Source organism: Triticum urartu, chromosome 2A (assembly GCF_056163025.1).
Source record: "Triticum urartu cultivar PI428250 chromosome 2A, HENAU_Tu73, whole genome shotgun sequence".
NCBI classification, from domain to species: domain Eukaryota; kingdom Viridiplantae; phylum Streptophyta; class Magnoliopsida; order Poales; family Poaceae; genus Triticum; species Triticum urartu.
The window spans coordinates 761,102,960-761,116,528 of record NC_141874.1 but is presented as its reverse complement, the minus strand read 5'-3'; the positions used below and the strand labels follow the sequence as shown (position 1 = coordinate 761,116,528).

At 42.5% G+C, this 13,569-nt stretch overlaps 1 protein-coding gene and 1 long non-coding RNA gene across 5 annotated transcripts; one reads left to right on the top strand and one right to left on the bottom strand.

The window, feature by feature from the left end:
- Positions 1-3,447: 3,447 nt before the first annotated feature.
- Positions 3,448-10,846, top strand: LOC125540448 (nodulin homeobox). Of its 4 annotated transcripts, none has more exons than XM_048704068.2 (17): positions 3,448-3,983; positions 4,595-4,720; positions 4,787-4,942; positions 5,183-5,266; positions 5,366-5,491; positions 6,401-6,616; positions 7,070-7,201; positions 7,306-7,389; positions 7,498-7,659; positions 7,775-8,066; positions 8,157-8,273; positions 8,367-8,439; positions 8,596-8,656; positions 8,982-9,092; positions 9,171-9,593; positions 9,738-9,777; positions 9,938-10,192. In XM_048704068.2, exons 1-16 carry the CDS (start codon positions 3,978-3,980, stop codon positions 9,774-9,776), a joined length of 2,208 nt encoding a protein of 735 aa, XP_048560025.2. In that variant the 5' UTR covers positions 3,448-3,977; the 3' UTR covers position 9,777; positions 9,938-10,192. The 4 variants fall into 4 exon arrangements, with proteins under 4 accessions (XP_048560025.2, XP_048560023.2, XP_048560021.2 ...); XM_048704066.2 differs by having other exon boundaries at positions 3,449-3,979; positions 9,738-9,772; positions 9,938-10,846; XM_048704064.2 differs by having other exon boundaries at positions 3,449-3,983; positions 9,738-9,772; positions 9,938-10,846.
- Positions 10,847-11,343: 497 nt separating this feature from the next.
- Positions 11,344-11,995, bottom strand: LOC147987981 (uncharacterized). The gene is made up of 2 exons (XR_015617760.1): positions 11,805-11,995; positions 11,344-11,680 (listed from the first exon to the last, which is right to left on the bottom strand). It is a non-coding gene; the product is annotated as an uncharacterized LOC147987981 (long non-coding RNA).
- Positions 11,996-13,569: the final 1,574 nt, after the last annotated feature.

Here is a 13,569-nt window from a genome sequence, read left to right as displayed (position 1 = left end):
AGGAGCCACTAGCTGAGAAGATTCAGATGTCGGTGCATGATGACCTGCCAAAGGAGTTGCACCGAGCACTAGGCTCAACACGGAGGTAGGACACCATTGCGGACTTCAATCTTGGTATCTCTCATACTCCAGGAAAGGCAAATGCCATAGCCGACGCTCTCGGTCGCAAAGCTTATTGAAATAACCTCATGATTGAACCAAATCTCTATGTGAACAATTTCGGAAGATCAACCTTGAAATTCTCCTCGAGGATATCTTGCTAGTCTTGAAGTCACTCCAACTCTTGAAGATCAAATATGTAAAGCCCAACTTGGTGATAAATATGATCAAGAGCATCATATTGACTTATAACTTTGTCTCCATCCTCTATGTTATTCACCTGTAGGTTTGAGGAGTAATTACTAGTTCTCGGGGGGAATAAGGATGAGGTCTAGTTGTGTTTGAGACGAACGCGTACCCGAAACATGGAATCCCCTTTTGTATGTTTGAGTTATTAATAACCTTGATGAATGTTGTGTAAAGGGGGCCCCCGACCACCAGCATCATCACCAAGTTTGGGCACGGGGCGTATTACCATCATCGTGAAGGTTAAGATGTTGAGGTAATTCGAGGCAACAGTAAAAGCCTCGGTTCTGCGTCTTTGTAACTGACAGGTAAATAACGAAAAACCCTTAGCGTGGCCGCGTCCATGGGAAAAATCCTTAATCATCGTAGCGAGAACTGGCGTGGGGAAACTACGATGGTGGCGTGCATGATACGAAGTCTACCCCGATCGGAACCTATTCTACACCCCACATAGTTTCCGAGTTGGGAGAAATTACCTCAGCCTACCATGCCACGCCCCTTCACTCTCCCTCTATCGCCTCGCCTCTCTCCCAGCCAACGAGCGAGCGGCTCCCCTCTCCTCCCCTCCCCGACCCTAGGGTTTCGCCCCTCCGCCATCGCCTCCCATCCCCCATCCCCGACCACCTCCTCCATCGCGGCCCACCCCCACCGAGCTCCCACGCCAGAAGATCGGCGCTGCCGCCCAGATCGACCCCGGGCCCCGCTCTCGCCGCCGCCCCCGGCCTCTAGCTTCGCCGCGGGACCCCTAGATCGGGCCCGGTCCTCACAAACAAGGTGCATATGTGTTTCCTTCCCGGTTCGTTCGTCGGGTGCATCATTGTGAGTTCCTGACCGAATACCTTCCTTAGCCGCCGACTTTCGCTAGATTTCTATGCATTCATTTTATTTGCCTAATACTAGTACTACAACAAGCTTAATAAGCTTGATGTGAAGTGAAGTAAGCTTAAGATGAATGAAACCAAGTTACCCGGTGAGTGATTTTTGGCAAATTTTCTGACATGTATACTTTATGATGTAGTAGTAATGCTCATTTATATATCTAGCACAGAGAAATGAGGCTCAGGCTATCGCTGCTAGCACATATCTACATATGTGGTTGTTACCTAAATAAATGGCACAATATGCAAGCGTATGTATGTATTTTACCTAATAGTATTACAACAACATACAACTCTCTATACAGGCCAGAGAAATTGTGTTGCATTCTATTTGTAGTAGGTTGTAGAGATGATGTAGAAACCACACTGGAATAATGCACTCCTGTTTCGAGGCCTTTATACCAAATGTTTACACCTTTATTTAGTCTATTAAAATATATAATTTAAAAATGATTTGTGTTTTGATTATTTTAATTAGTATATTGAATCAAAGAAAATTGTGTTATATTATTCTCTTATATACGATTGAAACATCCATCGATTGAAAATATCACTTATTTTCGTTGTGCTTCAAACAGTATACAAAAAATATGATGTCCATTTCTCTTTTGTGTTTGTGCATAATTGAATATTCTTAAATATTTCAGTTGGGATATCTGAATGAAAATCCGATATAAAATTTATCCAGATACAAGTTTCTGGTGTATGATTTCATTAGAAGCAAACAAAATATTCTAGAGTTCATGACATGTTGATGAGGATCTTCTCATCCCATCACCATTGGCATTGTTGCTTGCAAGTTTTTTCTCATACTATTTATTGCATGACTTCGTAGATCCCGCAACCAACTGAACTGGTTGGCAGCATGTTATATCGTGGGAACCGGCAACCAACCGGTTGGCAACAATATCATAATATTTTTTATTCGTGGGATTCATATATAAACCCCCTAGATCAAGTTATCCTTGATAAGATGGCTTATCTTGTCACACTAACGATATACCGTGCTTTCACGACCATTATTGGCTGGGCGATCACCGGTACCTGATACATGTTGTTGGGGGTGGTTGTACCCGAACCCCACGTGGGAGCCGACTCTAGGTTGGTGACGTGGCTATCCCACCCATCGATGCGGTTTGTTCTTGGGGTGGAAGACGACGTTTTAGGTGATAACAAGAGCTCCCGTCCATGTCAAAGCTTCACGTACGTCCCGAGGCCTCCTACACTGTATTGTATTACCCACATTGTATTGTTTTAGGTGTTTGGCACGAATATTTCATTCATCTTGTATAAACATGTTGGATTTTTATTTATGAAAAAAGGGGGCTCTAATGAATAATCCAACTCCGATCCAAGTAGGTTGAGAGAGGTTTGGTTCAATTCAAACTCAAACTAAAGGAGGGCGTGTTCCAATCCAAGTAGTAAGTGGTTTGGACAAAGTAAAGTAAAGCAAGTAAGCAAAGTGGGTTCCCTTTTCCTCACTCCCTCCCTCCTTGGTTTGGTTTGGAGGTAACCGACGAACGGGCCGCGTCCACGTGTCCCCTTCCTTCTCCTTTCCCACCGCCTTCTCCGTCCACATCGCCGACCGACAACCGCCTCCTCTCCCTCTCCGCCTGCCTGAGCGCCAGAGGAAGAGAAGAGTGAGTCTCGTTGTTCGTCTCGCCCTTGTCCTATTCCGTTTCCCCCCTTTGCTTTGGTTTGCTTGCCGTGGGCGAATCGGATCCGGAAGCCTCCTCCTTCTCCCCGCCCGCGCGAGAGATAGATAGATAGACCTCATCATAAATAAATAAATATACGACCCTCTTAGCCTGCCCGCAATTTCGCCCGCCTCTTGTTACCTCGTCGATTGCAGGACGGACGGACGGACGGACGAGCCAGCGATTGGATTGGATTGGATCTCGGGTATTTCTTTCCTTGTCGGTCGATGATTCTTTGTTCCCCCTCTGGTTAACGAGTATTATTATTATTACTACTAAATTACTCTCTATGTTCACTTTTATAAGGCCTTAAAGACATTTGAGACAATGTGCAAAATAGCCTATTTTCAGTTGTCTGAAATGACTTATAAAAGTGAACGGAGGGAGTAGTACAAATGTACGTGCATTGCAACGGGCAAAAATAAATGCAAAGCCTGCTTCCTCTCTCCAGCCAGGCAGCAAGGCCTTCCTCTCCAAAATCCGGCCCAACCAAGGCCCAGCCAAACCTCCTGTTAACCCTAGCGAGAGAGATCGGGAGGTCCTCTTCCCAATCGATCCCCATCCTCTGGATCCCCTCAGGGCCGCCACACACACGCCCCCGCACCGCTCCTCGCCGTCGTTTGCCCAGCGACCGCTCCGGCCGCGCCGGAAAATTAGATCTTTTGCCCCACTTTACATCCCCATTAGATAAATCCCTTCCCTATATCTTTTTGGCCGCGCCCAAATTGCATCGCCTCTCGGCCGACCATCTTTTTGGCCGCGCCCAAATTGCATCGCCTCCATGACTCGAGCTGGCGAGGCGCCTGGACGCGGGCCTTCCCTGCGCCACCACATCTCCGACCCGTCTACCCATGCTCCTGTTCCGTCAAGCGGCGCGGCGGCTTCGGCGTGAGGCGGGCTCTTCTTCGTCTGCTTGGGGGAAGCGGGGTGGCAGCGCCCCTTCACTCTGTGGTCAGAGTTCGTCCCCGCGTGCTGCTGCTCTAGGCCATCAACTGGTGCCATGATCCGCTTCTGATCCCCGCTTGGATGGGGATTTCTTTCTGAAGTTTATTGTCAGATGTATGTATGTGTGTGCAGATTTCCTGTAATCTTTACATCTTTGTTTCCCGTCGCTTGTTGAATCATCACCTAGATGGGTGCGTATATGAATTATTAGTTAGTGAGATTAAGCGTAAACAAGCCATGTGGGATTATCCTCTAGAATTTTTCTTACGGTTGTACTGTACCGACTGCTCACAAAAAAAGTTCATATACGGGGGTCGAGATTAGTGCCTCTGCCTTGTTAGGTTCGATCGAATCTGCTGCACAAGCACATACTTTTGCCTCTTTTCCTCTTGGTAGATGCAGAGAGCACTACAGATTACTATGTATGTGTGTGCTCCACAAAATTCTCCACGCAAGTGCTACTTAATATCCCACATTTCCTGGGCAAATTCAGCCCAGGTTGCCAACTGGGGTCGTCGCTCGGTCGGTTGGTCGGTTGCTGTCAACATGTATATGTGATCCTGCATTTTTGTGAAAGCATCTTGGTTAGCAGAATCTTTACTTTCAAGACACTTACTTGACCGCATAATGAATTCACCTCTAAGCTCCGTTTCATGTACAAGAAAGATGTTTGAATATTTTCTCACTACCGCCAAACCAGAATACTTATATTTCGATTGTTGGGTGCAGATGATAGACATGATTTCTGCTGTCCAAGACCTTAGTGGGCTGACCACTAGGGAACTTAGTGAGATGCTCAAGGAGTCCGACAGCTTCGTCTTGCAGTCCAAGGCGCAAGCCGGAGGTCCAGAGCAGGTGCTTATTAGCTACAATGTTCACACCTATTTCAGCCACCCTTTCGCTGACACGTCTTCTCTGCAGGTGGACATGGAGAAGCTTGTGTCATCGCTTCCTCTCCATCTTCTTGCTGTAAGTTTGGATATCGGAAGAGGTTCAGATTTGACATATGTGCTCCGTGCCGTGCGCTTTTTGCATTGTTTGTCTGAGCTAGCAACTCGCCACACCAAGCTCGAGCAGGTGACTTCTCTCGTTCATTTCATCGCATACGAATTTCTTACCCTGTTCATTTGAATCTTGATATTCTGCGACTTCTCTCTTTCTCTATGTCATAGTTGACTCATGAATCACATCATATGATCTTTGTGTCTTTCTCCAATAAAGCTTAATTTGTTAAATAATTTTGCTTTTACTTATGGTTAGATGCTAAATGAGTAAAAGATGAGCATTGAGTCACAATCCTTGTTTATCTTCGTGCAGGTTCTTCTGGATGATGTGAAGTTATCTGAACAAGTTATGGACCTGATATTCTTTCTGCTATCCGTTCTGTCCCACTGGAAGAAGGTTCGACAACCACCAAATTATTTATTGAGGGCGGCATGCTTATACTTAATTGTTATCATTTCATACTAATTTCTGGTAACAGCTATTGTTCTAAATTAGGAAGATCATCTCGGCGCTTCTCCCTTCATACATTCATCACTTGTAGCAGGAAGTCTTCATCTGATGACAAGTTACTTCTCATCTCAGTGGCATGAGCTTGTTCATATTCTTCTTGCACATCCAAAGGTAAGTAGTAGGTAACCCATATGGTAATTTAGTGATTATTTCGTTCCATGGCTTGATTCTGAAGAAACTGTGAAATATAAAAGCATATAACTAGCTTCTCGAATTTATAACATGTTAATGTTTAAATTCTACTCCCTCCGTCCCATAATATAAGATCTTTTTTGACACTATGATAGTGTCAAAAAAGATATTATATTATGGGGGCGAGGGAGTATTTTTTAACCTCGCCCCTATTTTGCATTGCTTTTGATTTCTGAACTCCCAGATTTTGTTGTTTTTCATCATCATGGCCAACTTTTCTGTAATAATCTTGTTGCGCTGCAAATTGATTTCATAAATGATAATGACATGTTTATCGCTGGTTTTGTCCTCATCCTGAATAGAATTCTTAACATATTGCGGAGTGTCAACTCTTTTCTTAGAGATTCCAATCAAATTCATTTATACTTGTGGTGTTTTGTGGTTCAACCAGATTAGTAACAAGTGTAGCTCCCAGGCCAATCTGAGCTAAAACTAGTAGTATTCTTAAAATGTGTCAACTTCTGCGCTATATTATTACAGGCTGTTATCCGCAGGCATCATTTTATTATATAATACTAAGATATTATGTTAGTATTTAACTTCCTTTAGCTATTCTACTGGGTTATCTGAACCTTCGTTGCTTATAAGTTTTTGCTGACTACTGTTTAGTTATTGATTCCTGTTTCGTTTATACATCTCAGTAGAAAGATATTTCGGTAGAAAAAAAAGCAAACACCTGACCTTCGCGTAGTTCTTTCTTTGTGTACTCCCTGGATCACTATGGCATCCTTTGATATGAATGTTATACCAGCAAGACATAGATCTGCCTGTTAGGTACTTTGTATTCAATCTGTTCATCTCTGTTAATATTTGCTGTTTTGTGGTCAGGTTGATATCTTTATGGATGTAGCCTTTGATAGTCTGCACGAAGATATGAGGTTATTGAGTGTCAGGCTATCGACATTGGGCACCAAAGCCTTTCCTGTTGGCCCTTTTGACTCACAACTCACTTACTTCATATGCCAACAGTGCGAAGCATCATTGCAATTTCTTTTGTCACTGTGCCAGCAGAAGTTATTCCGAGATCGTATTTTAAAAAACAAGGTCCCGTATATCCCTATGCGTCTCATTTCCTTGATTTTTTTAAATGCATTTCCTTGTATTTTTAGTTCCACTGTTAAGGGGAAAACTGCTGAATGTGAGCTCCTTTTCTTCTTTATGATTTATCAAGATATACTTGTTTCGGCATACTGATCAGTGATGCAAACAGAAGTATATCACCCTAACTCTCTCCCAAAAAAACTCATTACTTGTTCTCCAGTTTTAGTTCAATTCCATCTTGTTACCCCCTTGCATAAGATCTCCAGAAAATAGATCAACTGATTAACCTAGACTAATCTAGTGTGTGGAATAATACTTTAATTTAGTGACACATCCATCTTCCTGTGTTTTCTACTAAAAGAAGTGAGTATGTACTCAAATATGTTACTGTTTCTGTATATCATTACATCTTGTATGCCCTTGGAGGATATTGACTCAAGAAGTTACTAAATGCAGGAGCTCTGTAGAAATGGAGGCATACTGTCACTCTCGTTTACGATATTGAAGTTAGGTGTTCCAGAATGGCTGAAAGGATCAACTGATATTGCTTCTTCCATTTCCAGACAGAAGGCTAAAATCCTTTCTATCGTAAGTTTGTCATGAGTCTTGAATTACTTTGTTTAATTCAAGTACTACCACTGTATACTGCCAGTGTTGCCTTTATAACTAATGCCTGGTTAAATACTCTGTAGTTGTTACAACTGTGTGAATCTGAAAGTATTTCTTACCTCGATGAAGTCGCCACTTTGCCAAAGAGCATGCAACTAGGGCTGGAGGTTAGTTCTCCTAGGTCTGACCACAGCTGGGGTTGAAATTACTCCTTTTCTGCAGCATTTGAAAATATCATTTGGTTCCTATCAAATTTATCACAATGATTACTGCAGGTTCTTGATTTGCTGAAGATCGCATTTGGAAGAAAACAAAAACCTGCTGCCGGTTCCCATGATAAGAGTTACCCCATGGGTTCTGTGCTTATCAGTGCATTGCGTCTCGTTGATGTCTTTTCTGATGATTCAAACTTTAGATCTTCCTTCATAACTAATACTGTAAGCTTTGAAACCGACTGCTTTTAATACGTACCTTGATAGGGTTATATATAGTCTTTTTGCAACCGCAAAACTCTTATTTTAGCTAATTCAATTTCGTTCATCTTCTCTGCAGATTCCCTTTCTGACGCAAATTTTGGCGACTCCTCATGATGAGTTTGTCTCAAGTTGGTGCTCTGTCGATCTGCCAGTGATGGAAGATGATGCTAATCTGGATTATGATCCAGTTGGTGCAGCTGACCTGGCACTGTTAGCTGCTTCAAATATGCTGACTGAAGCGAAAGTTAACTATTCATGCAATTTTCGCTCTATCAGCATGCCTTCAATACAATATGCACAGACAAGAACATCCTGTGTGGTGAAAATAATAGCAAATTTGCACGTCTTTGTTCCAAACATATGCGAAGGTCAGATCTTCTCTCAGTGGCTACGAGACGCTGTATGATTTTTTGTGTAACCTTGTTAAACGCAAGTTCCATTGTCATGTATGTTAACAGAGCAGGAAAGAGACCTCTTTCTTCAGAAATTTCAGAAATACTTGTTATCAGAGAGTCCCAAGCCATCATTGGACCATCCAGCAGCCGATGAGATCACCATAGTTTGTACAAACTTGGGTACAGTCGCTTGTCTTTCTGTTTTGCAATTTGTTGTGATTATGTTAATTCATCGCATTGCATATCTTATGTCTTCTTTTGCTCGGTTTGCAGGATCTTTGTCCCATTATGCTAAATCATTAATCCCTGGTAACTTGTTAAATGAGGAAGATGTGCAACTATTAAGGTGGGTAATGTCATTTTGACTGGTCCTTGGTGTGCCACATAGAAACAATATTCTTTATACCTTTCTTGCCGTATGCCTGATTGGTTTGAATTTGTTGCCCTCAGCTGACAACTTCTTTGTTGACGCTTCTCTAAACTTTACCTTTCCTCTCTGCAGTGATTTTTCTTATAAGTTGCAACGTTGGTGTAAATCGCAAGTTGGACAGAGAATATCGCAGGTTTTTTTGCTTTACTCATTGATCTCAAACATCATACCAAAGCATTATGTTTAGGGTCTCTGTTTTCTGGTTCTCAAGGGATAATTTGTAAAAGTAGTAAATTACATTTCTACAAGTATAGTTTTAAAGTGCATAATGTCCTCAGGCAAATTTATTGTTTCTTTTGTATGGTTGGTGTGACGGGTGTGCGCTCAATGTGTAAACTAGAAAATAGCCTGGAACCATGCATTGGGTGGCAGCTTCATACTTCTTAGCAGTCTACTCAAAAGTTTTTGCCAGTACCTCATTTTCTTAAGTAAGATGATTTCATGATGTGATGTTTTAGGTGGCAAAAAGTGACGTCACATCAGAAATGAAGGTAGACTTGCAACCGGTGCAGCAGCCCCAGCCAGCAAGGGCTAGTGTTCCAGATCCCAATATGGATGGCCCTCCTAAGGTAACATTATCGATTACATTAATATTAGCCATTGACTTGGTAATGTATTTGATCCCAATCCAAAACTGATACTAGCAGGATGTGCAAAACATTGAAGAGTCTATGGCGACGCCCCCCATGAGACAAGATGGAAATGCTAGGGATGAGACTCCAAGAAACCGTGCCACTACAAATGGTGGGGTCCTGCAAAATTCAGTCGGTCAGAACCTAATCCATCTTGGCGTTGCGAGAACGACTAGCGCGGGCTATCCGGGTCCCAGTACTGCTACCAGCATGGAGGTCCCACGCTGCAGAAGTGTAGACCATTTCAAAACACCAGAACCTACCAAGGAAAGTTGTCTCCGGGACGAGGATGAGAGGCAGCCTAGTAGGAGAGGAAAGAAGCGAACTATCATGAACGACGGGCAGGTAAATGAAATTGAGAATGCTCTGGTTGATGAGCCCGAGATGCATAAGAATGCCGCTTCCCTTCAGACATGGGCAGAGAAGCTGAGTGGGCAGGTAATATATATTATATGCCTTTTCTTTTTTTTTCTTGCCGCGAATGATATATATATGCCTTTTCAGTTGGGTAAATATTTCATTAGGTCTGACTAACTAGTTTTGGCTTTGTCTGATTAATGGAAATGCGTCCTTACTTTTCAGGGTGCAGAGATCACATCATCGCAACTAAAGAATTGGTAAGGTGAAATTATCCGTCTTCTTTCCTATGAATGTACTGCTCCATAATATAACCAACTCTTAGTCCTTCAAATTTAGTTATTCCTGTATCATACAGATTTTCTTTTGTGCCTGCATTCTGTATCTGTTTGTAATAATAGCCTTTTCTTTTAAATTCTATCTAGGCTGAACAACAGAAAAGCTAAGCTCGCTCGTATCGCGAAAGAAAGAGGAGTGCCATACGAGGGCGAGGGTGCTGACAAGTCATCTACACCAGCTAATTCTCAGTTGGGTGACTCCTCAGAGAGTGCAGGCGAGGAGAGCTATTTGCCGCCTTCAAGGGTGCTGAATGCTCTAGGCTTATCCAACTCCAAGGGCAGCAGCAGGCTCGTTACCCCAGACTCCAGCGAGCCAAGTACACAAGACATGATGACGAGCCGCCCGTTCACAAGATCATTGTCATTCGAGCCTGGCCGCCCCGTTCTGCTGATTGACAATGAAGGGAATGAAATCGGCAGGGGCGAGATCTTCCAGGTTGATGGCAGGGCCCAAGGGAAGAGCCTGGCGGAGAGCCACGTCTGCATCATCGACGTCACCGAGCTCAAGGTTGAGAAATGGAGGGAACTCCCCCACCCTTCCGAGGCGTCGGGAAGAACATTCCAGGAGGCAGAGTCGAGGCATGGCGGCGTGATGAGGGTTGCCTGGGATGTTGTCAGGCTCGCTCCGGTGGCGACGTAGGGTGGTTTGTTCCCTTTTGTGGTGTCGGGAATGTAGACAGAAGCTGACGTCGGCCCCGTCTGGCTGGGCATCGAGAAGGTACAAACAGCAAGTAGAGAGAAGCTTCCTGTCAATCTAGGATCTGAAGCCAGGAATGAATGGTGGCACTTATTGTAACTAGTGTTTGGTGAAAGCTAGCCTCCCTGTCATCTGTCAAAGACTCTGTATCCTTATGTTGCAGCCTCTTCTTAGGGTTTACTAATTCTGACATATCCGTCGCAACGCTGGTATGCTGCCATGCGACGTACAAACAAATTTATCTTTCTTTTCTGATAACTGAGAATGTTGATAAGAAACATGCGCCGGGAGTTATTTGACACCTGAGGCGTTTGGGTTCAAACTTTTAGGTTGAGGAAGCAGGTGCAGTTGGACATGCAAAACCCATAATCACAGGAAATGCGGTGTCCTGGTTCCGGTGAAATACATGTCCAAGATGCTGTTCATGTATCTATCAAGAAGGGGACTGTCAGTTTCTTTTTATTGTTGTGCTGTTGATGCTCAGTCCCATTTAAACTAGAGCACGTGCCGATATTTTCTGCTAATATATTGAAGCTAATGATGCTAGCATCTAATCTTGATTCACCAGAAACATGGCACAGCATCATTTTAAACACAGAAAAAAATCTTTGGAGCGATAGATTGGCCAAAACACAATACCGATAATCAATACTCTATCTTGAGCATGACCACCAAACTGGTAGTGTAAAACTAACAAAAAATGACCGGGCATCCTCGCTGGGCGTTGAGTAGTTGAAAAGCTGAGTTACCGGCAATAATTGGTAAAAAAAAGACGATTGATGCAACATGTCAAATCAAACTGCAACAACTAATGTATGAGATACTTCTATTCCAAATTATTTTTTCACACAATATCCATTAGGTCCCGGGCAAAATATAGGTAATTCAAATTAAACCTAATGAAGAGGCGGGAGAGGGGGCAGGTAAAGGAGAACGGGACATTGTCATCGACACCATATCAGCAGGAGAGGGTTTCAGACAGTCTTTCTTGCACGCATCCATGGACGGGTAGCACTCTAGATTCGCAAGGCAACACAAGCAAAGCCATCCATCTTTGCACGGTTTACCATTGACACAAAGCCCATGCGGGAAATTGATCTTCTCGTCATCCACGTCTTCTTCGATGATCCGACCTATGGTACAACAATCAATTAGCCATTGATATGGTAACTGATCATTTCGGACTGATTAATTACAAACAAGCAACAACTATTGAAAGGTGAGAAAGAACTGATAACTCTCTGTGGAAGTGCATACATTGCGCAGTAGGTGCGGAGCATAGGAGATGGAGAGACAGTAGCAAGGCTAAACCGTTGATGCGAACTGTGTACCTGTCCATCCTCTTCTAATGCAGTTTGAAAATGCTAGGGAAAAGATACACACAATTGGTCTATCAACACAGGGCTTGTATAGATGGAGAGATGGGGATCCGGTGCAGAAAAGGTCAAGCAATAATATAGTACCTATTAACTGGCCTAATTAAAATTTGTAGTACTCACTCCGATCCATATTAATTGTCGCTTAAATGGATGTAGCTAGTGCTATATACATCCATTTGAGCGACAATTAATATGGATTGGGGGGAGTACCTCATTTAAGAGCTTCATACTAGAAGCACATATCTTATGGTAGTACCATTATTTCTAATAGGAAGATTCCAACACTTGATAAGGCATACCTAAATAAGACATTCGAGCAATAAAGAAGATTCCAACACTTGATAGGAGATTTCATTATTAAAAACAGATTTCGACACTTCATAAGACGTTTGCTCAATAAAAAGTTCCAACACTTATAAGACATTCAAGCAATAAAGAAGATTCCAAGACTTGATAGGAGATTTTATTATTAAAACATATTTCAACACTTAATAAGACAATTGCTCAATAAAAAGTTCCAACACTAATAAGACATACATACAAGAAGAGATATTTCAACACTTAAAAACGAATTCCAACAAATGAAGAAAAGATTTCAACACTTATTAGGACATTTCAACAATAAAAACATATTTCAGCACTTAATAATATATCTCAAGAATAAAAAATATATTCCAGCACTTAATTTCATCCTTTATAAAGATTTCAGTAATTAATAAGACATTTCAACATTAAAATAGATATAAACATTTAAGAATATATTTCAACACTTAAAAACACATCCTGACAAACAATAAACATGTTTCATCATTAAATAACACATCCCAACAATATAAACAGACCCCGGTGAAAAATCTAATCTATTTGTCTAATCTCTCATCCTAGCCCAACCGATAAAGTGGCCATTCTAGACACTGGAGCAATTTCCTATAAGTGTGTGTGCTCACTCACTTCGACCTGCAACATTGTTCAAAAGCGAAACATTACCAAACCTTCCAGTCGCCTCTATTCCTACTCAAACCAATATTTCTGAACAGAATCCGCCAAAGACCATGTCGCTGTTGGAAATATGCCCTAGAGGCAATAATAAATTGGTTATTATTATATTTCCTTGTTCATGATAATCGTTTATTATCCATGCTATAATTGTATTGATAGGAAACTCAGATACATGTGTGGATACATAGACAACACCATGTCCCTAGTAAGCCTCTAGTTGACTAGCTCGTTGATCAATAGATGGTTACGGTTTCCTGACCATGGACATTGGATGTCGTTGATAACGGGATCACATCATTAGGAGAATGATGTGATGGACAAGACCCAATCCTAAGCATAGCACTAGATCGTGTAGTTCATATGCTATAGCTTTTCTAATGTCAAGTATCATTTCCTCAGACCATGAGATTGTGCAACTCCCGGATACCGTAGGAGTGCTTTGGGTGTATCAAACGTCACAACGTAACTGGGTGACTATAAAGGTGCATTACAGGTATCTCCGAAAGTGTCTGTTGGGTTGGCACGAATCGAGACTGGGATTTGTCACTCCGTGTAAGCGGAGAGGTATCTCTGGGCCCACTCGGTAGGACATCATCATATGCGCAATGTGACCAAGGAGTTGATCACGGGATGATGTGTTACGG